The sequence below is a fragment of the Populus euphratica genome, unplaced genomic scaffold (genome assembly GCF_000495115.2).
Source record: "Populus euphratica unplaced genomic scaffold, PopEup_1.0 scaffold385.1, whole genome shotgun sequence".
Classification (NCBI taxonomy): Eukaryota; Viridiplantae; Streptophyta; class Magnoliopsida; order Malpighiales; family Salicaceae; genus Populus; species Populus euphratica.
Genome location: NW_011500276.1, coordinates 77,896 through 105,214, shown reverse-complemented (window position 1 = coordinate 105,214; position 27,319 = coordinate 77,896). Strand labels below are relative to the sequence as shown.

The 27,319-nt window shown below is 32.1% G+C and overlaps 4 protein-coding genes across 5 annotated transcripts; all 4 read left to right on the top strand.

Moving 5' to 3' along the window:
* Positions 1-1,839, top strand: LOC105113053 (rRNA 2'-O-methyltransferase fibrillarin-like). The gene is made up of 2 exons (XM_011009053.1): positions 1-547; positions 1,243-1,839. Exons 1-2 carry the CDS (start codon positions 194-196, stop codon positions 1,276-1,278), a joined length of 390 nt encoding a protein of 129 aa, XP_011007355.1. The 5' UTR covers positions 1-193; the 3' UTR covers positions 1,279-1,839.
* A 1,145-nt stretch (positions 1,840-2,984) lies between these two features.
* On the top strand, positions 2,985-5,213 carry LOC105113052 (cytochrome P450 705A5-like). Of its 2 annotated transcripts, XM_011009052.1 has the most exons (4): positions 2,985-3,041; positions 3,298-3,856; positions 3,899-4,313; positions 4,402-5,213. In XM_011009052.1, exons 2-4 carry the CDS (start codon positions 3,354-3,356, stop codon positions 5,059-5,061), a joined length of 1,578 nt encoding a protein of 525 aa, XP_011007354.1. In that variant the 5' UTR covers positions 2,985-3,041; positions 3,298-3,353; the 3' UTR covers positions 5,062-5,213. The 2 variants fall into 2 exon arrangements, with proteins under 2 accessions (XP_011007354.1, XP_011007353.1); XM_011009051.1 differs by lacking the exon at positions 2,985-3,041 and having other exon boundaries at positions 3,179-3,856.
* A 6,505-nt stretch (positions 5,214-11,718) lies between these two features.
* On the top strand, positions 11,719-13,930 carry LOC105113051 (cytochrome P450 705A5-like). The gene is made up of 2 exons (XM_011009050.1): positions 11,719-12,772; positions 12,980-13,930. Exons 1-2 carry the CDS (start codon positions 11,864-11,866, stop codon positions 13,607-13,609), a joined length of 1,539 nt encoding a protein of 512 aa, XP_011007352.1. The 5' UTR covers positions 11,719-11,863; the 3' UTR covers positions 13,610-13,930.
* A 9,560-nt stretch (positions 13,931-23,490) lies between these two features.
* Positions 23,491-26,793, top strand: LOC105113050 (cytochrome P450 87A3-like). The gene is made up of 9 exons (XM_011009049.1): positions 23,491-23,832; positions 24,488-24,818; positions 25,000-25,149; positions 25,322-25,570; positions 25,678-25,767; positions 25,866-25,944; positions 26,035-26,141; positions 26,281-26,408; positions 26,501-26,793. Exons 1-9 carry the CDS (start codon positions 23,621-23,623, stop codon positions 26,592-26,594), a joined length of 1,440 nt encoding a protein of 479 aa, XP_011007351.1. The 5' UTR covers positions 23,491-23,620; the 3' UTR covers positions 26,595-26,793.
* Positions 26,794-27,319: the final 526 nt, after the last annotated feature.

The following is a 27,319-nucleotide window of genomic DNA, read 5'->3' as shown; positions in this document are numbered from 1 at the left end:
CTTGCAGAGATTCGCCATGATTTCCTGGCATGGTGACCTTTAGCTACGCGGCTTCATGATTATTCCTCTTCTCTCTTTCACCTATATATAGGCCTATTCTTCTCGTTGTTCATCAAATCAAACAAATAAAATAAAATCTCCAGATTTAAATTACGAATTTTCTTTCAATATTTTCTTTGGTGTAAAAGTGAAGATGAAGCTCAATAAAGTGACCAGGATACTCATAGTTGTTTTGATCATTACCCTACTGGTAACATCAATATCAGCCGCAGGTGGAGGTGGTGGTGGAAGAGGAGGCGGGGGCGGTGGTGGAAGAGGAGGTGGAGGTGGTGGAGGTAAAGGTGGTGGTCCTGCAAGAGGCGGGGGGACCCCAGCAAAAGGAAGTAGCCCTGGGACACGCAACGTTGGAGGCGGCGGTACCAGTACCGTTCCTCGTGGAGCTGCAGGTGGTGGTGGGCCAGTACTGAGGGGTTCTGATCATGCTGGAGGGAGTTCAGGTTCTGAGCCTGTTGCAAGGGATCCTGCTTCCATGTTGCTGCATGTTCTTGTAATGTTTTGCATTTTCTTTGTGTTAATAATGTATTAGGTTTAATTGCTTAACCTCTTCAAATAACTTGTATACATGTATATATGACCAGAAATATTGGTTGTATATTAAATAATTGAGAGGTTAATTAATGATTTCTTTGTTAGTTTGAACCGTGTTCTTACTATGATTTGTTATCATGCTGTCCGAAAATTGAGCCTAATGCGTTGCAGTCATGAGTTTTGAATTTACCAACTTTATCCATTTTCGAGTAAATTTTATGGTGTTCATCTGTTTCTTTTTTTAGCAAAGCGGTCACGGTAAAATATCTAGAAGGATATCACGAGCTATTTTATTTCCCTGCACACGATAAAAGTTTCCAGCTCAAATCTTATCAATGGAATCCCAGCTTTTTTCCTCGTCGCTCCCGTTGGCATGATTTCTCAACATTTGCAAAACAATGCTGCTAAAAAGATTATTTTCTTTGAGCTGGCCTAGTTAGTGATTTAACAATTGGGATTAGTCAAGCTTAATTCTTTGCTAATCTTTTCCAATCACTTCTGGCAAATTAAGCCACCATGACTTCTTCCATTATTAAATGTAACTCAGAGACTTGTAGCTGCGAACGAATGTGTTGAATCCTAAACAATCAGCTTTGAAATTTGCAGTGCAATATATTTTATTTAACTATTTTATGGTGTTTCTGATGACTACAGACACCCCAAGCCTTCATTATTTGCAAGCAGTGGTGAAGGGAGGGCTACATCCACACCCTCCAATGCCCATAACGCGTCGGCTGTGCGGCGATGGTTGTAAAATTGTAGAATTCGGTTTACCTGAAGAGACTGCGGTACTAATCAATTTGTATTCCATCCCGAGGGATCCATAGGCTTGGGATAATCCCGATGAGTTTTGCCCAGAGAGATTCCTGGTTTGCCCTGTGGAACAAGGGAAACTAAGAAGGGGCAAAATTTTGGTTTGGTTCTGTTTGGCGGAGGAAGAAGAAGGTGTCCTGGTGCAAAATTGGCCTTCATTTTGATGAATACTACAGTTGCAGCTATGGTTCAATGCTTGTTTGGAAGATTGGTACAGATGAAGATGGAGCCAAGTTTAACATGCAATGATGCAAGAAAGATCAGGCATGACTATGCACACGGCCAATCCACTTGTGTGTCTTCCTGTGGTTCACTTCAACCCATTTTCTGCTTAATTTTTGTTCCTTTACCGCTTAAATAATCAAGTACATGAATGTCATGATTTTCTGATGTAGGCATTTGCTTTCTTTGTTATTTAGCTTTCTAATCATAAATCAAAACAAACATAGGTTATTAGGCAATGATTTGAGTCCCACTTTCAGATATCATCTAATATTATAAACATCAAGAAACCGTTAAGTCAACCAATACTATTATGCGAAGCCTAATGTCTAATGAAAGAAAATGCATAGGAACCTGGGCTGAAAATCACACAAAAGCCAGAACAATAGCAAGAGCCCAGAGGAAGATAAAGAAGGTAACAAACAATAAAACAGAAGGAGCTAGAAGCACATTACCAGAGGGTAAAAGCCCCAAGTCCAACCAGAAACGATGCGAACATGGATGGCAGATCAGAATATAACTGCATATCTTATTAGCAATATCGATGGCGTTTCATCTATCGTTTTCATCCACAACAGATGATCAATTGAATTATATATTTTATTTTTTTTGAAAAACATTGATTATATATTTTATTTTTTTTGAAAAACATTGAATTTTTTTTATTTTTTATTAAGTTCAAATTAATATATTTTTAGTATTTTTAAATTATTTTGATATATTAATGTTAAAAATAATATTTTAAAAATAAAAAAAATATTATTAATATGCATTTTAAAAATTATTTAAAAAGTACTAAACAAACTATTCCTAAACATTAATGTCCAGAGAGGTTCTTGATTTCCCTGAATGAAAAGGATAATCGAAGGGGAACTAAAAAGAAGAGATATTTTGATTTCGTTCCATTTTGCTGGGGAAGGAGAATATGTACCGGTTCAAACATGGCCTTCAGTTTAATGAAGAAAAAATTGCATCTTTGATGGGAAGGCTTTTGGTGTAGATGGGTAGAAGGTAACATATCAGGCATGACCACTGTGAGAATGCTCGTCCACTATTATGTCTTCATGTGATAAACTTCAACCATTTGCTGCTTGAGCAGTCCGCAAACTTAAACCACTTTTTAGTCTAGATTTTGGAAACTTTATATCCGAAATCCAACTGACAGGAATTTCTGGTTTTATGCAAAGTGGACAAGCAAGTAGGCTATTGGTTTATGAGTTCTATTGGACGTCTAAGCAAATGCTTCAGAAGAATTGTTTTCTTTTCTTCTTCTTTTTTGTTGCTGTGTTGATGAGAATCTCCCGTAGTGCCGATACATACTATATATGGAAGGAGAGAAACAATAGAGGGGGCGCATAATGTGGAGTTTTCACGATAGATTTAACACTGAAGAACACTGTCCAAGCTGTTCAGTGTAGGTTACATAATACCACAATCTCGAAGGAAGCCTTGTTCAATTCTAAGTTTCCTGAGACTTGTCATTTGCAGACTATAGCTGATTCTTTTATGCATAGATTTCTTTGTGTATCTGTTAGTTTGTCTTTGTTTCTAAATCTGTTGTCCTGTAAGCTTGAATATGTTTTTTTTCTTTAGTTGACTTACTGTACTGACTCCCTATTTTTCAGAAGAGAAGTAAAATAATCACCACAGATAATTAATTGTTTGCTATCGTAGTTACTATAAGGGCAATAATTTGTAAAGGGATACATACACACCACAAGGTTCTAACAATGGCTGCCATGACTTATGTCGAATACTACTTCATTACCTTCCTCCTTGTGCTTACCTCAACCTTTATTCTCCAATACATCTTAAGGAGACTAACGAAGCACCGAACCCATCTTTGCCTCCCTCCAAGTCCTCCGGTACTTCCTCTCATCGGTCACCTTCATTACCTAAGTCCAGCAGCATATAAATGCTTGCACAACCTCTGCTCCAAATATGGTCCTCTTCTCTATCTTCGTCTTGGCTCCTTCCCTGTCCTTCTTGTCTCATCCGCTTCAATGGCCAACGAAATCTTCAAGACACACGATCTCAATTTTGCATACAAACCAAAATCTCCTTTCGAGGATAGTATACTATTTGGAACCTCAAGTTTTTTTCATGCCCCGTATGGAGATTATTGGAGATTCATGAAGAAACTTTGTCTAACAGAATTGCTTGGAGCGCGACAACTAGAAAGGTCACGGGGCGTTAGACGAGAAGAACTTGAACGCTTTTTGAGAAAAGCGTTGGTCACGGGGCGTTAGACGAGAAGAACTTGTTCGCTTTTTGACGAGAAAGCGAAAAAAAGGGAGGTTGTAGATTTGAGCAAAGGGATAATGACACTAACAAACAATATTACGTACAGGATGGTGATGAGTGCGAGCTGTTCAGGACAAGATAATGATGTTGAAAAGTGTGTAGGGCTGGTGCGAGAATCCTTTCAGCTAGTAGCTAAGATGACTTTAGCAAATCTTTTAGGCCCTTTAAGAAAAGTAGGTGTTTTCTTTTTCCGGAAGCAGCTCTTGGATGTACCAGGAAGGTTTGATGAGTTGTTGGAGAGGATCATGGAAGAACATGAAGAGAGAGCAAGAAGAGATGGCGGTGAGATAGAAAATAAAGATTTGATGGATATTGTCTTGGAAGCATTTCACGACAAAGATGCAGAGGTTAAGATAAGCAGGACTCAGATGAAATCTTTCTTTCTGGTACCATATAATTTTCCTCTGTCTTTCCATCTTCAATAGAAATCAAGTGAATAATTCTGTCTCAAAAGCTTTTTTCTTCCTTGTGCAGGATCTCTTCTTTGGAGGCACTAGTACCACAGCACATTCGATGCAATGGTTAATGGCAGAGATGATCAATCATCCTGAAGTGTTCAAGAAGCTTAGAGAGGAGATGGACTCTGTTGTTGGAAGAGATAGACTAGTGGAAGATTCAGACATCCCAAGTCTCCATTACTTGCAAGCTGTTGTGAAAGAAACACTTAGACTACACCCACCAGCTCCTATAATTACTAGGTTAAGCCGTGAAGATTGTAAATTCGGAGGATTTGATGTACCGAAAGGAACTCTGGCAGTAGTCAACGCGCATTCCGTGATGAGGGACCCAGAAGTATGGGATAATCCAGACGAGTTCTATCCTGAGAGATTCTTGGTGGCCATCCCCAGAGAAGAGGCCGATGACAAAATGGGAAGAAAGGGGCAAGACCTCAATTTTTGGTCCTTCGGTGGGGGGAGGAGAAAGTGCCCTGGTGTAAACTTGGCCTTCAGTTTGATTAATGCTACTGTTGCTGCCATGGTTCAATGCTTTGACTGGAAGCTTGATGGAGCTGAATACACGGCAAGGGCTAACATGGAAGTTACACCAGGGGTGACTATGAGCATGGCCCATCCACTTCTATGTCTTCCTGTGGTTCATTTCAACCCATTTGATACTCCTGCTAAAGATAATTAGGCAACAGATTAAGGGCGATCCAAGTCAATTACGTGTTTGTGCTTCCATTGTTGTTACTTCAATTCTGTTAATTGTAAGCCTCCTTCAACAGTTTCTGGAAATCCTTGTATATCTATGATTCGGTGCAAAATGGAAGTCAGGATTCAAATTAATGATTGTCGATATTTTCTGATCAAGATTATCATCAAATAAATGTCCATCGACTAATATCGTGACATTTAAGTAACTATTTGTTTTCACAGCTGATGCCAAATAAAATTTTAAAAATAAAAACAGATATTATTTTTATATGTTATTTTTTAAAAATAATCACCATCATATTATTTTTTTAATTAATTGAGTAATTAAATTGTTATCTAACCAGCCAACTTGTATCAATAGAAGTAAAAGGAGTCTGTGGTGGATCCGGTCAAAGAGGGCCGCCTGAGAGTTTTGGCAAAGCAGACAATTTAGTTATTTTATTATATTAATTTAATTGGGGACCATTCAGGAGAATCCTTTTGCCTCTTTCAGTGCAGTGCAGGTGGGATTTAATTCAAAATTAATTACGAGGATTACGAGCTTATTAATTTTAAAAATCAATTTTAAGTTTTTTCAACGGACTGTTTTATAAAAAATAATCATGGAGACACATTATGCAGCGTACTTCATCCTTAGTTAATTACTGTACCTGCTAATTGTAAGGAATTATTAACACCCGGTCATAATAATAATAATAATAATAATAATAATAATAATAATAAAAGCTGGTCACTCAATCGGACGGGACATCGTGCCCCTTTTATATGGAAAGGAATTGTCCTTCACTAGCAAGCCTGTCACATCATAAAAAATAACATTACCAAGAAGCAGCACCCGTCTACTCCCGCCGCGAAATCCTCTCTCATCTATCGCGCTTCTTTACATCTCCCGCCGCCAAATCCTCCCTCATCCATCCCGCTTCTTCACATCTCAATTTTCTAATAATGGCTTGACAGCTGGTTTCATATTTCTATATTGGTTTTTCTTTTAAGTATTTTTTTATTAGTAAATATATTAAAATAATATTTTTTATTTTTTAGAATCTATTTTTAATATTAATACATTAAACCTGTTAAACAATACAAATTACACGTAAGAGAGAAGGAATATAAAATTTCATAAATCACTTATTTTAATCTGAAATTCTTGTTGTAATCTTAATTCAAAGAGATTATATTATAAGATAAATTAAAAATATTATTTTATTTTTAATGAATAAAATAAAATGAAAATATTTACAAAAACAATATAAAAACACCAAAAAAATTCCATTTGAAGCAAAGAAAAACATTTACTTTATTTTCAAAAATATTTTTAAAATGTCAAAAACAAAGATTATTACTCCCGTTTCAGCCCGTGTTTATATTTTATAGTTTTAGCATGTTTACCATGCGATTTTTATCAAGAACATCGAGTAAATAATACTTGTTGTGCATGAATAAATAAAATTGCATGCAATTTCTCCTGATGCCTGCATGGCAAACAAGAACCGTTCTTCCTCGAGGATGCCGACGAAAATCACAGTCGTCCCTCGCCCGTTTTCTTTAAATAAAATAAAAATAGAAAAGCACGTGCGGTGCTTGGGGAAGATTTGGCCATGGCAGGTTGAAGGATTTGGCATTTATCTATCCGAAACTTGTTTATTGTTATCCGAGGGATTAAAAACGACAAAAGAAGTTGTCTTCACTCTGTCATAGTGACACGTAGATGATCTTTTATTATTTCTTCCTGCCTTGCTAGATATTATTACTTATCTTTCACTTGTTTTACTTTTCGTGTGATGCAGCGAGATCTTTCATAAAACCAAATTTGTCTTTGATTTTGTGGTTCGTAAAATAAATATTTTATTTAGTCAACATTTCGTTTTCTTTGTTATTATTTTTATTTGACATCATTGTGATCTCTTTATCAACAGTTGAGTTTTCAATATAAACTTAAAATAATTAAAATTAAAATTCATAAGAATTTAAATGATTTAAACTTGGAATAAAAAATGTATTTTTTAGATAAAATTCATTCATTTTTTTTAGAAACTTAACTCTTCATATAAAATCTATCTTGATATATAAAGCAATTTTCAATCAATAAATAAAGAATAATTGATTTTTTTTTATAGCCATATGAAAAATAAAAGAATAAATGATTTGACTTTCATATGCATGGTTGTACATAACTATAACTATAAAAAAAAAAACTGTAATTTTATTTGAAAATCATATGATAATAGTATATTTTTAAACAACATTTTAATAATTTTACTTGCAGAAACAAAATAACAAAAATAAAGAACAAGTGGCAAATGGCCTTTAGAAAAAAGAGCTAGGCACGCATGGCCCAGAAGATAAAAAAGCTTAGGCACGTGCGTCTTTTTTAATGGGCGGACGATATATAATTCTACTTTGTTTTTTTTTAATAAAATGAATGAGCCATTATTTGTCCAGCGTGATCCATCAAGGCAGACGATGTTTTCCTCACCGGTATATTTTTTTATCATCTTCGATAATCAGAAAAATTCGTTTCAAGTTCTTCAAACTCAACCTGATCTCAGCTTCTTCTGATTTGATAATTCACGTTGAACAACACATCTAGATTAAATTAATTTATATTTTAGATAAATTTTATTTTTAATATAAAATTAATTAAAAATTAAATTTAATAAATTATTTTTTTATTTTTTTATAAAGTTAAGAAGATCTAATAACCTGGATAACAAACTTGATATATTAATTTAATTAATTTAATATTTTAAAATAAATATTATTTTAATTTTTTTAAGATTAAACTATATTTTTATAAAGTATTTAATTTATTTTTAAATCTATCAAAGTGACTCATTCATATATATACATACATACATGTATATATATGTATATATATATATGTTTTACTAAAACACTTATTAATAATATATTAACAATGCTTTAATATTTTTTTATATTAGTTTTTATTTTTTCCCTGTACAGTTCAGCAAACATGGGTACCCCGAGACGAATTCCTCAATTATTTATTATACTAGGTATAAAATAAAAAAAATATTCTACTTTTGAAAAAGAAGACTGTATTCTTTGCTAATCCTAGTCAATGAATTTATACGGTCTTAGTCTAACGCCATTCTATACTATACAGGCAGCTAGGATCGATTTATATTATATGTGATTCAATGCAGGCCAAATGTGGAAATAACATTAAGAATCCTGACAGTGCTTGTTTACCCACTTCAGCCTTGCTGGGTCTAAAATTAATTCAAAAAATAAATATTTTATGCTACAATCAAACTGATGGCATTGACGTTAGTCAGATTTCCTTTCGCAAAATAATGCTGAACGTGGCTATTGAATCTGACTCAAAACTCCCAAGCTGTGACGACTGACATGAATTTCTCGTCTGTTAATGCATTACAACTGTATTTTTAAAGAATTTTTGATTTTTTTAGTTTTAAATTGTGTTAATATTAAAAAAACAAATAAAATATTATTTTAATAAATAAAAAACACATTAAAAACCCTGACACGCCGAGCTCCTTCCTCATTAATGATCCCCTGGGAGAACGAAGAAGAGGTCTATGCAAAAGTGGTGGTGGGTCCGTTGTCGTTAACTCTGCATTGGCCCCCAAGTCCGCCATTATAATGAGAACCATAAAGAGAGAAGAAGAGGTCAAATTTATAGCCAATGGCGGGCCCTCAGACAAATTCCCATCAACGGCACCCCAATAATTCTACGGAATAAGTATTCCACTCTCCGCAGCGGGTTTTCCATTGATGATACAGTCAAAGGCAAAAGGGAATCCCTGACCTGACCTCGGCATTGCCATGGACCTGGAACGTGCGTCGATGGCTGGAAGAGAAGTGAATGTTGAACTCGAAACAGTGACAAGTGATCAATAATATGCTTTCTGGGAATCTTTTCTGTATTTTAATCATCAGGGAGCTTAATTATCCGATTTGCTGGGTTATAAACAAAAATCCCATCTATTATATGAATCTCTCGAGTCTTATCACATGCATGGGAAATTGATGCGAAGCTTTTTCACTCCAAAAGGAACTCAAACGGTGAACAGATTGTGCTTGATGAATCCTTTGTCAATTCGATGGCCTGGATCTTTAAGCAACCCGTTGGACTTGTTACTTTTCGATAAATTAAATGCTTAATGGGTTTTAACATGAAGATTTCCTCTTCCATCACCCCCAAGTAAAACAAAGGGAATTGACTAAGATGGACCGTATCCTCCCAAATAGATTAATTAACACGTTTGTGAATTGACTATGATTTCTCAATAATTGGTTTGAATGATTTTTTTTACTACTATTAAACCAAGGAGACGGGTTAAGTTTTTGATACACGAAGATGGGTTAAAAAACATGCTTTATTGTAAAATTTAAAACATATAATAGTGATCCCACCTTCAATAACCTGGTTTTTCTATGCTTAATAATTTCTTTATTAATTGCAAATGGAATTGGACTGGGTTTTTTTGACTTGAAATCTTCTTTGTTACTAAATTACTGTTTGTTTGCTAAAAAATAATTATTTTTTTAAAAATAAATTATTTTTTATTATTTGTTAGTGTAATAAATAATAAGTTGAGAAACACTTTTCAATAAAAAATAAATTGAGAAATACTTTTTAATATTTGGTTATATAATGAAAAGTAAACTGGTTATATCATAAAAAATAAACTAGAAAAAAATATATTCATATTTTATTTTTTTTAAGTTTATTAAAATAACGAGGAACATATCTTACAAATTAAAAGATTGAATGTGAATGAGATTGAAAAAAATTATAATTTTATAAATTATTTTAAATAAAATAAATAATAATCAAAATAATAGAGATCAAATCTAACAAATAAAAAAATTAAAATATGAAGAAATTAAAATAATAATAACTATCATTTTATAAATTAGTTCAAATAAAATAAGTAACAATAAAAAAAATAGTTACCAAATTTGACAAATAATTTTTTTTAATTAAAAATAATAAGGGAAAAGAAAATAACAATTTTAAAAATAAAAACAAAATTAATATAAAAATCAAATTTTAAGAGATGAAATTGAAAAAAAACTATTCAAAACAAAATATATATAGCAATCAGAAGTTTAAAGACTAAATTTGATATAATCTGCAAATAATATGATATTTTTAAATTTTTAACAACTTCTAAAAAGTATTTTATGTTAAAAATAAAAGAAAAACACTTTCTTAAAAATTAAGTGAAATTTTTCTTTGACTGAAAAATATTTTTTTGACTAATTTTTTTAATAATAAATAAATATAAAAATAATCACTTCCCAGCTAACAACCAAGACATAAAAGATTTGAATGAAATGTCGGGCTTGAATTTTAGGTATTCAAAGAGGAATTATACGTAGTTTTTCCTCTTTTTTTTTCTTTTTTATTATTATAACGAGAATATTCAATAACCTCTTGAACCACAAGGTTCAAAGCCAAATTCTGCGTTCACATTTGATAATTTCCAAAGGACATTTACAACGTTGACCTTTTCAATGTAGTCAACTACGCGTGCATTGTGTATGTACGTACGTATGCAGTGTATTTATCAATTTCACTATTCGAAAAAAAAATACGTGAATTGAGAATGACAATAAGGAAATGACTAAAATTCTTTATCTTGGCGAAGTAGTCTTGCTTCCTGAATTTCCATGAATACACGCTTGATGTTATTCAAATTCTTTAGCTTGCGTACTTGATAGAAAATATAAACTCCACGTATGCGAACGTACATATACAATTATACAACAAAAATTAGAATGTATGGATGTACATTGACACAAATCAACACAAAAAGGATAAATAAATTTATTATTAGCACAAATCTTAAAGATCATGGAACTTTAACCATGAGAAGACTTTTAAAATATTTAATTTTTTATTTATCCAACTTTCCTTACTTAAAAGATTATTATTACAACATTTTTTTATCAAAAGAATAAAAATCCTAGTAATATTGGATAAGAAAAAAAAAGTTATTTCTTTTAAATAAGGAAACTAGAGAAGTCTAATAATATTGAATATAGAAATAAATAAAGAAATTCAATTTCTAAAATGGATAAAAAATAAAAAAATTTAAAAAATATTTATTTTTTCACAAAACTCTTACGCTGGTCTATTTAAATTAAAAAAAAATCTTGTTCTCGAGTTTAGATCTTGATGGAACATGTACAACATAACATTTATAGGGTAGAATTTTCTAATTTTAAAACCATTTTTCACCACCATGAAGACGTCCAATGTAATATTTTTGGGAAAAAACCTCTTAAACTAAATAAATTGGCATTGATACTTGAAATATTTAATTTTTATTTATCAAAGACCTCCTCGTTAAAGGTTTATTACAACCCGTTATGTATAAAAAAATTAAAAACCCTAATAATATTGAATAAAAAATAAAACACAAAAAATACTATTCTTAAATAAGAAAAATAGAAAAATCTAATAATACATAATAAAAGAGTAAAAAAACAAAAGACGAAACTTTAAACTGAATAAAAAAAGAAAATTATTTATTTTTTCAAAAACCCATCCTTTATAGATCCATGGAAAGTATGCATTGACCAATACAAAGCTCCTACTTATTCAAACAGGATTTCAACTAATCAATATTGACGACTCCTATTTTTTTATATAAAAAAATCGTGAGAACATACATGATTCAATCCTTGAAAGGAAAGACACTGAGAGTTATGTTATAAATGCAGGAGGATGCAGTTCAAAACATAATTTCACCCATTGAATATTTTCTCTGAGCCAAACAGCCACCATGACTGTCATTCAATATTTTCTTGCCTTCTCTGTCCTCTGGTTTATCACAATCTTCCTTCAGTACATCTTCAAGAGAACCGGCAAGAAACCTGCCGGCTATTGCCCCCCTCCAAGCCCACCCACACTTCCTTTGATCGGCCACCTCCATTTATTAACCCCAGTAGCATACAAAGGATTCCATGCTCTCAACAATAAATACGGTCCTCTCCTCTATCTCCGTCTCGTCACATATCCTGCTGTTCTTGTCTCATCGGCTCCGGTGGCTACAGAAATCTTCAGAGCACAAGATGTCCATTTTGCCTCTAGAATAAAATCCCCCTTTGAGGATAATTTACTGTTTGGAAGCTCAACAAGCTTTTTCAATGCCCCGTATGGGGATTACTGGAAATTCATGAAGAAAATTTGCATGACAGAATTGTTGGGGACCAGCCAGATGAAGAAGTTAAAGAATGTTAGACACGAAGAAGTTGTGAGGTTTTTGAGTAAAATGTTGGAGAAGGGTCAAAAAAATGAGGGTGCAGATTTGAGTGCTGAGGTATTAACACTAGCAAACAATAGTACTTGCAGGATGATCATGAGTGCCAGGTGTTCAGGGGAAGATAATCAGGCTGATAAGTGTAGAGAGCTGGTGAGTGAATCCTTCGATCTGGCTGCAAAGCTTGCTGTATGTAACTTGTTCGGTCCCTTGAAAAGGATAGGTATCTGGTACTTGAGAAAGAAAATTGCTGACGTGCCTAGAAGGTATGATGAATTGTTTGAAAACGTCATGGTAGAGCATGAGGAGAAAGCAAAGAGAGAAGGTCCTCACATGGAGAATAAAGACCTGATGGATATTCTTTTGGAGGTGTATCGTGATAAAAATGCTGAAATGAGGATAACCAGGAAGCAAATGAAGACTTTCTTTCTGGTAATTACTTTCTCATCCCTGTCCCTTCATTAATTAATCTCTCCTTCTTGTAATTATACTTTAGGATGAATAGTCAAGACGTAATTGTCTTAAATGATAACCCTGGATCTATATGAAAATTATGATGTATATGCCTTTTAATGAAACTGCTATTTTCTTCCTTCAAAAACTAAACAAGAAGTCTCTTAAAAATTTGTTCTCTCTCAGGATCTCTTCACCGGAGGTACCAGTACCACAGCAGATGCCATACTATGGATTTTAGGGGAGCTTGTCAACCATCCTGCAGCGTTCAAGAAGCTGAGAGAGGAGATAGATTCAGTTGTTGGGACAGAGAGGCTCGTGGACGAAGCAGATATCCCAAACCTGCCTTATTTCCAAGCGTGCGTGAAGGAAGCAATGAGACTACATCCACCAGTGCCTTTATTCGATAGAGTATGCCGTGAAGACTGCAAACTTGCAGGATATGATATACCCAAAGGAATCACAATGATAATGAACGCATACTCTATCATGAGGGATCCAAAGATATGGGACAACCCCAATGATTTCATTCCAGAGAGGTTCTTGAAAGAAGAAGAAAACACTAAGGGCCAAAACCTACAGATTTACGTCCCTTTTGGCGGGGGGAGGAGAATGTGCCCTGGGACCAACATGTCCTCAAGTTTGATCAATTGTAGTGTTACAGCTATGGTTCAATGTTTTGATTGGAAGGTGGTTGGAGGAGATGGCCCAGATGGATCAAAAGTTAACATGGACACTAAAGCAGGTGTGACTATGAGCTTGGATAAACCATTCTTGGCCAACCCTGTTCTCCACCGCAACCTGTTTTCTTCTTAAATCCTCAGAGAATAATCACTCAATTTATGCATTTTTTCTTCCTAGCTATATTGGTTTTTTGCTTAATTCTAAGGATCCACTCTCCATACAAATCACCACCCTTGTCTATGCTAAGCAGTGGTTCTGGTATCTTTTTTTTTTTTCTAGGTTTTCAATTAAGTTGTTTGCACAGGAAGCAAATTCGAGACCTGTCCTCTTTCCCTTGCATTATAAGATCATGTTTAGATCTTTTACAGGGTCTATACTTTTGTCAAATAATGTAAATACTTCAAATATAACGAGAGAATAATAGTATTGACTTGTTGATCCAGTTAATGAGTAGTTAGCACCTTGTGTTAGAAACATTTGAAGGAGAAAAGTGAAAATGGGAATATGAGAAGCATGATGAAAAATAAATTTTATTTGTATAAATATTATTTTCTTAGACTTACAATACTCCAAATATATATTCAGAAAACTTGAAAGATAAATACATCTTTAATAGTCATATATACCTAAAAAAAACTAAAAGACACTTTAAATAAAAACTTTAAAATCAATTCCAATACTCTTTAATTTCGAAAGTGACACAATTCTTGAAATTTAAAATGTGATGGAGGATCTTTTTAAATAATTTTCAATATCTTTTTTTTTAATCATATTGCATCCATAATTTATTTCCTGGAATTAGCTTTCATCTTTATCTTGGAAATATCTCTCTCGCATCTTTGTCTTAACCACTCCTTTTATCGTGGTTAGCTAATGACATTCCATTGTCATTTCTTTAACTTACTTTTCTTTAATTAATGTTTGTCTAACATGGCTATTCCTAGCTATTTTTTATTTTATTTTTGTGAGGTGTTCGAATTAGCTTGTGCGCACCACTACTAATCCTACGACTGATTAATCCTCACGATTCATTAAATATCCTATAAATCAAGTAGGCATGTATAACTATTACTAGCTATTTTTGTCCCTTTATAGTTGTTGCTATAATTCTTTGGTTAAATATTTTTTTTTGTTAATATTTAGCTTTTCAAGTCACCTCTCCATTTGTTCAGGTTGCTGCCTTCATTTTTTCATGGCTCTTTAGCCATTTTTCATGTTTTGTAGGAAGAGTTCTCTCTTTGGTATCTTTTTAACCACGTCTCATCTTTAATGTAAGAAGTTGTTAACTTGCGTTAAGCTTTTTTCTTAATTTTTTTTAATTTCTTTTTGATATAAGATTTCAATTCTCTTGTTGAGTATTATTATCTTGCACCTCTATTTTTTTTTATTGGACGTTACTTGTCCATGCACTTTAGTTTGAGATTTCACACTATTTAATCCATAATCCATCTAAAAGCTTATTAAATCGAATTACTAATATCATGTTAGAAATATCTGAAGAATAAAAATAAAAATGAAAACATGAGGAGCATGATAAAAATAAATCTTATTCATCTAAATATTACTCAACTAGGAGTGGAAGTCTCAATAGACTTTGACTTAGACTTATAATACTAGATCATACTTAAAAAACACTTTGAATAGAAATTTCAAAATTAATTTCGACATCTTGGTGGATGATTTCTGCCATTTTTTCTTTCTTTGTTTTATCCTGTAAATTCACCGACAAAATATTTTCCGTGGAATTTGAACATTGCAACAGTGGGCACATGGAATACCATCTTCGCATTGAAAAATCTTGAAGGCGTCAATGGCATGGAGATTTTAAAACCAGATCATACTCAATGGATATTCAATAGGAGAAATTTGGACAATTCCACCCCCAACCAGAGGCTTTTGTTTCAACCTTTTGAATTCTAAAAATATCCATAATTTAAACCTGCAGAATCTGAAAAACCTTACCACCATTTTTACCATTTCTTCATTTCCATTGATTTGTTGCCGTTGGGCACAATTTCATTTCCTGTAAATTTGTCGGGGCCCTTTCTCTGATCTTTTAGAGATTATTTTTCATCTTGAGATTAGGAATGATAATGAATATTCAATTTGTTGTAAATAAAACTAAATTTCACATGCAGGTAGCAACTGTGATATCAACCGGTTTTTTTTATTTGATTTTTTTTATTAAATCATATCTGATTTTTTCCCCTGGTTTATTAAAAACAATTTCTGTCTGCGTTTGTGAAAGTAAGAGCAGAGCCAGGATTTTTTTCCTCACAAACCTAATATTTACGGCATTAATTACGCCGACAAAGAGAAATTGAACTTCTTTACCCTTAGATCTTCAGCTGTGCGATCCGAGACCTGCCAACCATGAACTTTGATGGAGAGGGTCCATGCTTCTCTGGAAACGAGACGGTGCATACTCCTGAGTCTGAACAAGGAATGGGAAGCCATGCCAAAACAGCTAAAGAGTATGATGGCACGGCATATGATTTCTTGTGGACATAGGAATGCACCTGTGACTGTTTCAGGAACTCATGTGCCTTTCTGAGAGGAGACCCATATTCATCAACCATCTTGCTTGCGTAACAGCTTAATCAAGTTTAAATGAATGAAAAAAAAGAAAAGAAAAGAATTTCTAGAGAAGCGGGAAGAGACTAGAGAGAGGAGGGGAATTTAAGAAATAAATATTTTAATTTTTCCGTGGCTGATTTGATGCTGACACATCAACAATGAAAAATCCTATCCTTCAATTTATTGTTTCGCAGCAAAAGATTTTTCATTACTAAATCCCTTAATCACATATAAATATTCCGTTATTAATTCAACTGCCGAGTTATTTAGTTGCTAAAATCCAATGCTAAGAGCAATATATTTTTAGCAGTGAATGTTTCTACTGCTTCATCGATCACAATGCCACCAACTCCAGTGAATGATTTTATCTTACAGTCAGAGAAACTGCCAAAATCAGCAAAATTAGGATAGCAGACTGTTTCAAACAGTTGAAATAGGCAGGAGTACTGAACTTGCAATCCTCACAGATAAAATATATTAAAGTATGAAGTGATATGTTTGCAAGAACCTAAATTTTATATATATATATTGAAGTTTAAGATTATTGTTTTATTTTGGGTCGGGTTTAAATTAAACAGAATTCATACTTTACTCAGAACCTAATCTTTTATATTTAATTTTTATCCGAACTTGACCAGGTAATAAAATTTCTAATCTATTTTAGTGTTTTAGATGAGATTATACATATTGGATTAGAGTGAAATCTTCGTAGCTACTTTAAATTTGTTTAATTATGAAGAGATACGTAGTAAGATAACGTTCATGGGTGTTTAGCCAACTTGATGTCTAAAGATTGTAACTTTTGATGCAGAGGACTTTACTTCGAACCCATAAATCGTTTAGAAAAGCTAATTAAAATCCCCACTGTCATCTAAGAAACTGATGAAGTCAATTTTTAACAAGTTCCAGTAAAATTCATGTTCAATTTATAAGCGGGTAAATTTTTTTAGTACGTTCTTACCGTCAGCGCACCAAGCTCTGTTTTCTTCGTCGTTGTGCTGGGAACAGTTCTGGCATCCCCCACTTCTAGTAGTGGAAGAAGGCGTACATTTCTTGTTTGGATTCATTTGCAGGCAAAAGGGCTTGGGGTGCATCAAATGTTCTTGTTGAACATATTCAACGTAGATATCATGTCATGGTGGGCTCATTTTCTTGCTCGTTGTGGAACCTCTAATGGTCAAAATCATCACAGTAACTAGTGCGCCACTGGCACCGAAATTGGTTGCAGGGTTCGTGCTTATCTATCAAAATTATTTACATTGACCTAAACGAACCAAAAGCTAATACAGATAATGTTGGTTGGTGAAGTGATTTCAACGTTAATACAGATAAAATGACTAAGGGGTAAAATGGTGGTTGGTGAAATTGAAAATCATAGAAGGAAAGTGTGCAGTGTTGGCATCTAGAAGAGAGAGAGAGAGGGTAGTTGTTGGGGCTGAACCAGGCAAGGGTAGAAATTGTGTTTTTATCCCAGTTTATGGAGAAGGAATATAGCACAGAGAACGAGAATAATACGAGAAAGGGATTGGCGTGGAAGAAGCCATTGATGACTAACAATGGTTTTGTGGGACTTGGGAATGTTATGGTGACTGATTTATCTACATATTTTATGAGTGTCTCGCTTTACGAAACCAGCACACTAGAGGCCAATGAAAAGCGAAGGCACTAAAACTGGTTTTCAGGATTTGCTCTTCAATCATTAGGTTACAAATGTGACTAAGGAAGGATATTTAAATAAATCTTCGTCTAGGGGTCACGAACACAGGGGGTTCCTCATACCCTAATAAGGCTCTAGATAGATTGTTCCATATTTGACATATTTTTTCTAGTTAATTTAAGATTTTTTTTTTTTTGGTTTAGATCTCTTTAATTATTTTTATAACTTTGTTTATTACGTTGCCTTCCTGATATACAAATAGCCTTAAGAGCTATAACACAGAGTTTTGATTATTGAGGCTATTAGAAGATAATTATTCAGTAATACAAATGTAAATTAGAGTTTGTTTGTGATCTCTTCTTCCAAAAATTCTTTCTTTCCTATACTTTAATTCCTATTTCTTAGATTCAGTCCATTAATCATTTTTTATAAAATGTCTTATACATGAAATTTTGCGAAATTGAATGTATTTTTTTAAAATAAGTAGAATATTTAATTTAATTATAAAATATTTCACATAAAATAAACACAAAAAAATTATCTATAAAATATTTTTATGCAAAGAACACTTCCGTTATTTTTTTTCAAGGACCATGTTAGTATTAACAGACAAAATAAATAAATAAATAAATGACACTTCTAGAACACAAACAAATTAGAACAGAGACCGTCTAGCTTGCATTGGCAGAGGACTTAGGGAGGTGATTCGCACAAGATTCAAGAGTTTTTTTTTTAAATTTAAATTTTTTTTAAATTAATTTTTTTTTAAATTATTTGTGAAAAATAAATTTTAAGAAAAAAATATTTTTTTTAATATATTAAAAAAACATATTAAAAGACAATCTTATCATTATCCTCTGAAAGCTCCGACTTTGAATGCGGCTAGCCCCGTCTAGTGTTCGAATTTGACTAAGAAAAAATAACATATATGCCGATATAAGAAAAAAGCTGAATAATTAATTGGAAGGTCCTTCGACGATGAGTCAAGTCAGGCCACAACGAACGAATTAGTTTTGGACAGTGATCCCCCGAACACCGGAACAGTAATTAGGTCCAGGTAAGCATGCAAATGTAAAAATATTTAATAATATGTTTGTTTTAATAATTTATTTTTGTATTTTAAAAATATATTTTTTTAAAAAAAATTATTTTTATAATTTAAGAATAAAAAATATTATTTTAATATATCTTTAATTAAAAATATCTTACAAAACAACTTATGTCAATTATTACGCTACCAAACAATCCTTAAAATATTAGAGCTCCCATGAATAAAAGAAGAGACAGAATTTCCGTTGTATTAAAATATACTAGTTACATAATTAGCAATTAACAAACTTTGATTTTGTACTGGTCATGGAAAGCGGCGCTAATTATTCGGTGAAATATATGATTAATAATCTTAGGATCATACGAACAGTGAACATCACTTAAATCTTGTTATTAACTAATGTGACATATTCGTAATTAGTAAAAATTAATCTTAAAATAGAATCAAGATAGAATGGATATTAACATCTAATGTGATATTTATCATTTTTAAAGTTGCATACACCTATAACGTATGGACACGTGACATGTAATTAAAAAAAAAACAAAAAACAAAAAAGCTCAATAAAGAACTCTTAATAACTTTTCTCTCATTGTTTTATTTTTTTTATTAAATCTTAAATTTAGTTATTAGATTTGATATCCTCGATCAATGCTTCAATTAATCACGAACTTAGATCTAGCTATATGATATTCTAAAATTCAATTTTTTATACTCAATCATTGGATTAAATAATTATGAGTTTACATCTCACCATTTATATTCTATTTAATAAAAATTAAGTATAAAATAATATTAATATATGTAATTTTAAGCTTAAAAATTCATTTAACCGTTTAATGTTTTTTTTTTAGATTAACGTGGGTGTCCGGGCCAGCTTGCGCGCATTAATTCTTCCATTGATGGGATCGTGCAGTGCGACCCGTTGTTCAATTAACAACACATGACAAGAAAATTCTAAGATTGAGACACACAGAAAAGTCTCCAATTGTAAACATATGTACAAATTACGACTTCAAATATAGGTACCAAGTGGTAATTACTGCGAAAGAAAACTATACAAGATATTCTTCAAATATTTTTTAAGATTATATATTATCATATTGTAAGAGAAAAAATAAGTTTAATATGAATAACTCTGCATTTAGCATTTTTTTTATACATATAAAAAAAAATATTTCATCATCTTGAATTTTTATACACTAATCATTTACTAAAACAAACTCAAATATTAACTTAAACATTAAAGTGTATTTCATTTGATGAGAAATTTATTTTGCGGGACTCATCAACCAATGAAAATTTATTTTTTGTGTCAAGTTTTTTCATAATTTCATTAATAATATTATCGTTGGAAAACTAAACAAAAACTACTCCATTCTCTTTTGACTTCTACAAAAAAAATTTCCCATGGATAACAAGACTCTAAATATGAGATAGTAATTAATCTCCTAACAGGGACTCCAATTCTTCTATGTTCCCGACAACTCTTCTAACAAGTATAGGTATTCAATAATGTTGTTCTAGTCATATAAAAACAACTTCGTTCTTTTCATTACAATTATTAAAAAAGTTAAGTATTAGGTGCATAAAAACAATTCTGGTTTCAAAAAGAAGCTAGACAAATCAAACATTACTATCATTTTTTGATTTATTTTTTTAAATAATGCATCTTCTTGTCACACTTTTTGGTATGTCCAAGAAAATGATCGTCCTTCCTAAACATGTCCAAATGAATAACCATTCTGTCTCAAGTTTAGTCTAAGGAAAGAGCTTAACCACCATAAGCCTAGAGGAATAACCATCTTTCTTTAACACGTTTAAGAGAATGACTATTTTTTATAGACACATACAAGAGAATGATCCTCTTCCCTTGAGTTTAACAAAGGGGAAGAGCTTAGCTTTCATAGAATTAGTTACATTTGATGTTTTAGATCTTAATCTTTTACACCTTTTAGGTGTATAAAAGTCTTCGAGGGACTTACTATATTTATATTAAACATTAATATAAATATGAGAGATATTTATCTCATTAAATGCTATTAGAATAAAATTACATTCCAGACCCTCTACTTTATAAAATGACAAGATTCATGTGTTATAAATATACTATAAAATTTTTAAAATAAAGGTTTACAATCTGTGAACATCACTTAAATCTTGTTATTAACTAATGTGACATATTCGTAATTAGTAAAAATTAATCTTAAAATAGAATCAAGATAGAATGGATATTAACATCTAATGTGATATTTATCATTTTTAAAGTTGCATACACCTATAACGTATGGACACGTGACATGTAATTAAAAAAAAAACAAAAAACAAAAAAGCTCAATAAAGAACTCTTAATAACTTTTCTCTCATTGTTTTATTTTTTTTATTAAATCTTAAATTTAGTTATTAGATTTATATCCTCGATCAATGCTTCAATTAATCACGAACTTAGATCTAACTATATAATATTCTAAAATTCAATTTTTTATATTCAATCATTAATTATTATTATTATTGTTGTTTTTTTTTGTGTTTTACAAGTTTGTTCAAGGATATATGATGGATTAAAGAATAAATTAATTTACAATTATGTTTGGCTTTCAAGTTGTGAAAATATTGTTTGATCTTTCAATATTGACGAGAGGATTTGATATTTGTTCATCATAATCTTTAATTCTTCCATTGATGGGATCGTGCAGTGCGACCCGTTGTTCAATTAACAACACATGACAAGAAAATTCTAAGATTGAGACACACAGAAAAGTCTCCAATTGTAAACATATGTACAAATTACGACTTCAAATATAGGTACCAAGTGGTAATTACTGCGAAAGAAAACTATACAAGATATTCTTCAAATATTTTTTAAGATTATATATTATCATATTGTAAGAGAAAAAATAAGTTTAATATGAATAACTCTGCATTTAGCATTTTTTCTATACATATAAAAAAAAATATTTCATCATCTTGAATTTTTATACACTAATCATTTACTAAAACAAACTCAAATATTAACTTAAACATTAAAGTGTATTTCATTTGATGAGAAATTTATTTTGCGGGACTCATCAACCAATGAAAATTTATTTTTTGTGTCAAGTTTTTTCATAATTTCATTAATAATATTATCGTTGGAAAACTAAACAAAAACTACTCCATTCTCTTTTGACTTCTACAAAAAAAAATTCCCATGGATAACAAGACTCTAAATATGAGATAGTAATTAATCTCCTAACAAGGACTCCAATTCTTCTATGTTCCCGACAACTCTTCTAACAAGTATAAGTATTCAATAATGTTGTTCTAGCCATATAAAAACAACTTCGTTCTTTTCATTACAATTATTAAAAAAGTTAAGTATTAGGTGCATAAAAACAATTCTGGTTTCAAAAAGAAGCTAGACAAATCAAACATTACTATCATTTTTTGATTTATTTTTTTAAATAATGCATCTTCTTGTCACACTTTTTGGTATGTCCAAGAAAATGATCGTCCTTCCTAAACATGTCCAAATGAATAACCATTCTGCCTCAAGTTTAGTCTAAGAGAAGAGCTTAACCACTATAAGCCTAGAGGAATAACCATCCTTCTTTAAGACGTTTAAGAGAATGACTATTTTTTATAGACACATACAAGAGAATGATCCTCTTCCTTTGAGTTTAACAAAGGGGAAGAGCTTAGCTTTTATAGAATTAGTTACATTTGATGTTTTAGATCTTAATCTTTTACACCTTTTAGGTGTATAAAAGTCTTCGAGGGACTTATTATATTTATATTAAACATTAATATAAATATGAGAGATATTTATCTCATTAAATGCTATTAGAATAAAATTACATTCCAGACCCTCTACTTTATAAAATGACAAGACTCATGTGTTATAAATATACTATAAAATTTTTAAAATAAAGGTTTACAATCTTAATTATTTACTGCATGTATACTTTCATAATATTTTTTTAGAACATTCTTGTATTTTTTTAAAAAAATATATTTATTTTAGTATCAGAGATACCCCATATCTACTAAAAAGAATTTTTTGCAGGTTCTAGCTACAAGTTATCTTAACATACATAACACTAAGTATAAACTATCAACCTTCTTATTTAAAAAAAATAGATAATATTGTTAGTATTAATTGATTAACCGAGTATCCAAATTGGAACTCTATTCCTAGTTTACTTGGATTTTTTTTTAGTATTTATCACTTACATATATTTAGCATTATTTATATATTTTTCTAATTAAGTAGTAGTATTTGTAGTTTTTGGATTGCAATCAAATTTTTAATCCTCGGTGATAAAAGAATTATGAAGGCAACGGTGTATACCAGATCAAGTATTTATCCAAATTGAGGAACAAAGCTATTTACTCGAAGGAAAAATCTTTCCAATATTTCAAGTAATAATTACTTCACTTCTTTTGTTTTAAAAAAATAATTAAGTGTTTCTGACTATATAATAGATTTACATAAAATGAAATAATAATTCATGGAAGATAATAACTCGTGAAAGAATGTATGGTCCTTGCTTTGCATTTAGACTTCTGATTCAGGACGCCAAGCCATCATGGAATGATGTTGCGGGTTAGACCATCTGCTGAACGTTTACTGTATTTTATGCTTCAAGGAACGTACCTGATTAAAAAAAGGAAAAAATAAAATAAAATCAGAGGCTGCTTTATTTGTTGGAACACTTGGGTCTCGGATTCTTTTCAGGCAGCCCTTAGGTCTATTTAAGCATCATCCTTCGCTGATCTTTCCAAACTCAACCTTCACTTCTAATACTTGTGCTATGCTTTGCTTCTCTTCCTCACTTCAATTATCCTTCGAGGGAGAGATACAGCAAAAAGGCACAAAATGTTGGGAATTGGGTTGGTCCTTGTAGCATTTTTTGTCATATATTACACTCATTTGCTTATTAAATGGAAATACCCAAAAATTAATGGCGTTCGAGTTCAACTCCCTCCTGGTTCTATGGGTCTACCTATCATCGGAGAGACCATTCAGTTACTTATTCCAAGCCATAACTCCATAGATATTCACCCTTTCGTCAGGAAACGAATCCAAAGGTAACATGGGAGTATATATTTATTATATGTTGGTCTGATTTGATTGTCTCATGATCAGCCTCTTATAATAGGCAAGAGTGTAAATCCTTCATCAAAATTTCTCTATCCTCTTCAGGCAATGCATGCCTGAGCTGCTAAAAGCTTTGCTGGTTTTCTTTCATGTTTTCGATCATAATTGCAGGTCTCTGCTGCAGAACTTGGTTAAATATTTTGGTCTCCATTATTTCTCAAAATATTACGATTTTGTTTTAATTGAATCGCTTTATTTTTACAAAAAAAAAAAAAACTCTACTTTACGCATCAGAGAACGCATGAAATTAGTGTAGAAGGGATATTAATGTTGAATATTTGAGAAAAGAATTCCACAGCAGTTAACTTATGTCGAAGCCTGGAACTGAATCAGAAATTCAGAATTTTCAAGTCCCACTTGAAAAAGAGCTAGAGGAAGTGTTACTTAGCTATTTTTTTCACAATTTGTACTGAAATGGATTGCATTTGTTTTTTCAAGAAATGGAACGCGTTTCTAAATATTTGCTCTCTATTCCGTTTTTTATAATGCTAAAGATATGGCAGCTAACATCTTTGTCATGACTAACTAATATGATCATCTTGGTCTATATATATTTCATTGTTTTTGAACATTCCCTTGTTTCAGGTATGGGCCCATTTTTCGGACAAATCTGGTTGGAAGACCAATCATAGTCTCAGCTGATCCTGAAGTCAACAAGTACATCTTTTCCCAGGAAGGCAACCTAGTGGAGATGTGGTATTTGGACTCCTTTGCCAAGTTGTTTGCATTTGAAGGCGAATCCAAGGTTACTGCGATTGGTCGTGTGCACAGATACTTGAGAGGCATTACTTTGAATCACTTTGGTGGTGAGAGCCTTAGGGAAAAGATGCTTCCTCAAATTGAAGTCACAGTAAACAATAACTTGCGCCAATGGTCCGCTCAGGGACCTGTTGAGGTTAAATCAGCTATTTCACGGGTAATTACCATTTTCACTTAGAGCTACTATGTAGAATATCATTGCAAATTTATCATAAAGATCTGATATTCCTCATTCATCAAGTGAGATATACAACTGAGTTGCGAGGCTTAGCAAATATTTAATTACAGTAGTGTTTAGTTTATGCTCTTGATTGACTCGGCTTTCTGGCGTTTTGTAGATGATATTCAACTTCACCGCGAAGGTTGCATTTGGTTATGATGTTGAAAACTCGAAGGGGGAGAAAATTGAAAACTTGCCCAATTTCATTAAAAGTCTCATGTCCTTTCCCTTGAATATTCCTGGCACTACATTTCACAAGTGTATGAAGGTAAAGAGAATATTTGCAAGAACTTGAAATTTCTTTCTCGGAGTATTCTCAAGTAAATTAATCAACAAGCCATATTGTTTAATTATCATTCACTCAAATTATTATGGATAGTTCGTAAGAAAAAACTTACCTCTCCGAAAAGTAATCATCACACATCTTTTTATTTATCCAGGACAAAGAGAAGATGTCGAACATGGTGAGGCATATAATAAAAGAGAGGTTTAATTCTCCGGATAAACGTCCTGGAGATTTTCTTGATCAGGCTATTAATGATATGGCATCAGAGAAGTTTTTGACAGTGGATTTTATTGCTGAACTCGCTTTTGGGATTTTATTCGCCGCCTTTGAATCTGTGTCAACAACACTAACACTAGCTATCAAGTTTCTTGCTGAAAACCCTCTGGTATTAGAAGAGTTGACGGTACGTGTATATAATAATTCCATAAAACCAAATAAACCATGCAAAGTTCTTACTCATTATGTTGAAAAAATAAATCCATGTTCTAACACTTGTAATTTATTTTCCAGGCCGAGAATGAGGCAGTTCTAAAGAAAAGAGAGAATCCGGATTCCCTGCTGACATGGGAAGAATACAAAGAAATGACTTTTACACAGAGCGTTAGTACCCTAATCTCACCTGTTAAATTAATCTACCTAAGCTTCAAGTATTGAAATGTTATTTGTGTTTCTTGCTTGGATGTGTTTTCTATGAACAGGTCGTCAACGAGACGCTTAGGTTGATGAATATTCCACCTGGTTTATTGCGGAAGGCTTTGAAAGATATTAACGTCAAAGGTAGGCTATCTCTCTTAATTTGTGTTCTCCGCTTTCAATATTAATTCTTTGATTTGATTGATTTAGCATTTTACGATCTTCACCTTCCAGGATACACAATTCCGGCCGGTTGGACTATAATGCTTGTTACGCCTATTGTTCACCTGAATCCTGAAACATACAAGGATCCACTAAAGTTCAATCCATGGCGCTGGAAGGTGTGCCATTTTATCATGAAAAGCTTTCAGGATAAAAACAAAACAAAAAACGGAAATTCATGTCTTTTCGAGAGTTTTGAATATGTTGCGCACGAGTCCTGCTTTGCTGATTTTTTGTATTGTTTAACTGGACCTCCAGGATCTTGACCAGGTCACTCTTTCCAAGTCTTTCATGCCATTTGGTGGCGGCACGAGACAATGTGCTGGGGCGGAATTCAGTAAAGTTTACATGGCGGCCTTTCTCCATGTCCTGGTCACCAAATATAGGTATACATATTTTATTTTTTTGAGAAAAAATATAGCCTACCATGGGGATCGAGAATCTAAGATGATTATGCTCCTGTTTATTAATGTAACAGATGGAAAAAGGTGAAAGGAGGGCGTATCACTCGAAGTCCAATTTTACTATTCCCAGATGGTGTTCATATTCAGGTTTCACCAAAGCATGATTGAATTCGCAGAGGCTGATTGAAAAATAAATGAATCTCCTTTTCAGGAGAAGATTAAAAAAAAAAAATAGAGAACAATTTGTATCCAATCATCTGTAGGTAGCAAGGAAAAAATAAGACGGGGCCATCCCATTTTGTTTTTGTCGCTTTGTACGGGCAGATACCTTTTAATTTGGTTAGAGAAGTTTATTGGCTTGTTGCAATGTTATGTTTGAGAACATGTTCTTAAAATGTTTGGCATTGCAGTATACGTTTTTTTTTTTAATGAGTTTTTTTTTCAAATTAATTTATGTTAAGTTTTTGGTTTGTTTTGATGTTAAAAATTATTTTAAAAAAATATTATTTTAAAGTATTCCAAAAAACCAATTAATTATTTTTCACAATTCATTTCCTTTCTGCATAAAAAGATTAACAAAGCTATCTATCAATCTATATGAAACGGAAGCAAGTTCCTAATTTAATTCCATAAGTGTTCTCCACGTGTTACTAAAATATTGCTTTAATTTATTTATAAATACTTTCTTAAATAACAAAAAAGAGTAAAAATTTAAATTCAAATCATAAACGTTTTAATACTTTGTTGTCTAAAAAAATAAAAATAAAATATATTCTAGAATATGTAAAGGGTAATTTTTTTTCCATCGTTAATTATATATGTACATAGAGGGTATTTATGTTGAGATTAAGAGTGTGTTTGGTATTGTGGTAGCTATTATAGTTATGGTTTGA

Coding starts and splice junctions, on each gene's coding strand:
- LOC105113053 (XM_011009053.1), top strand. CDS start 194: ATGAAGCTCAATAAAGTGACCAGGATACTCATAGTTGTTTTGATCATT. Junction 548..1,242: donor CCATGTTGCTGCATGTTCTT/GTAATGTTTTGC, acceptor TGATGACTACAG/ACACCCCAAGCCTTCATTAT.
- LOC105113052 (XM_011009052.1), top strand. CDS start 3,354: ATGGCTGCCATGACTTATGTCGAATACTACTTCATTACCTTCCTCCTT. Junction 3,857..3,898: donor CGCTTTTTGAGAAAAGCGTT/GGTCACGGGGCG, acceptor TTCGCTTTTTGA/CGAGAAAGCGAAAAAAAGGG. Junction 4,314..4,401: donor AGATGAAATCTTTCTTTCTG/GTACCATATAAT, acceptor TTCCTTGTGCAG/GATCTCTTCTTTGGAGGCAC.
- LOC105113051 (XM_011009050.1), top strand. CDS start 11,864: ATGACTGTCATTCAATATTTTCTTGCCTTCTCTGTCCTCTGGTTTATC. Junction 12,773..12,979: donor AAATGAAGACTTTCTTTCTG/GTAATTACTTTC, acceptor GTTCTCTCTCAG/GATCTCTTCACCGGAGGTAC.
- LOC105113050 (XM_011009049.1), top strand. CDS start 23,621: ATGTTGGGAATTGGGTTGGTCCTTGTAGCATTTTTTGTCATATATTAC. Junction 25,571..25,677: donor TGGTATTAGAAGAGTTGACG/GTACGTGTATAT, acceptor TTTATTTTCCAG/GCCGAGAATGAGGCAGTTCT. Junction 25,945..26,034: donor GAAAGATATTAACGTCAAAG/GTAGGCTATCTC, acceptor TTCACCTTCCAG/GATACACAATTCCGGCCGGT.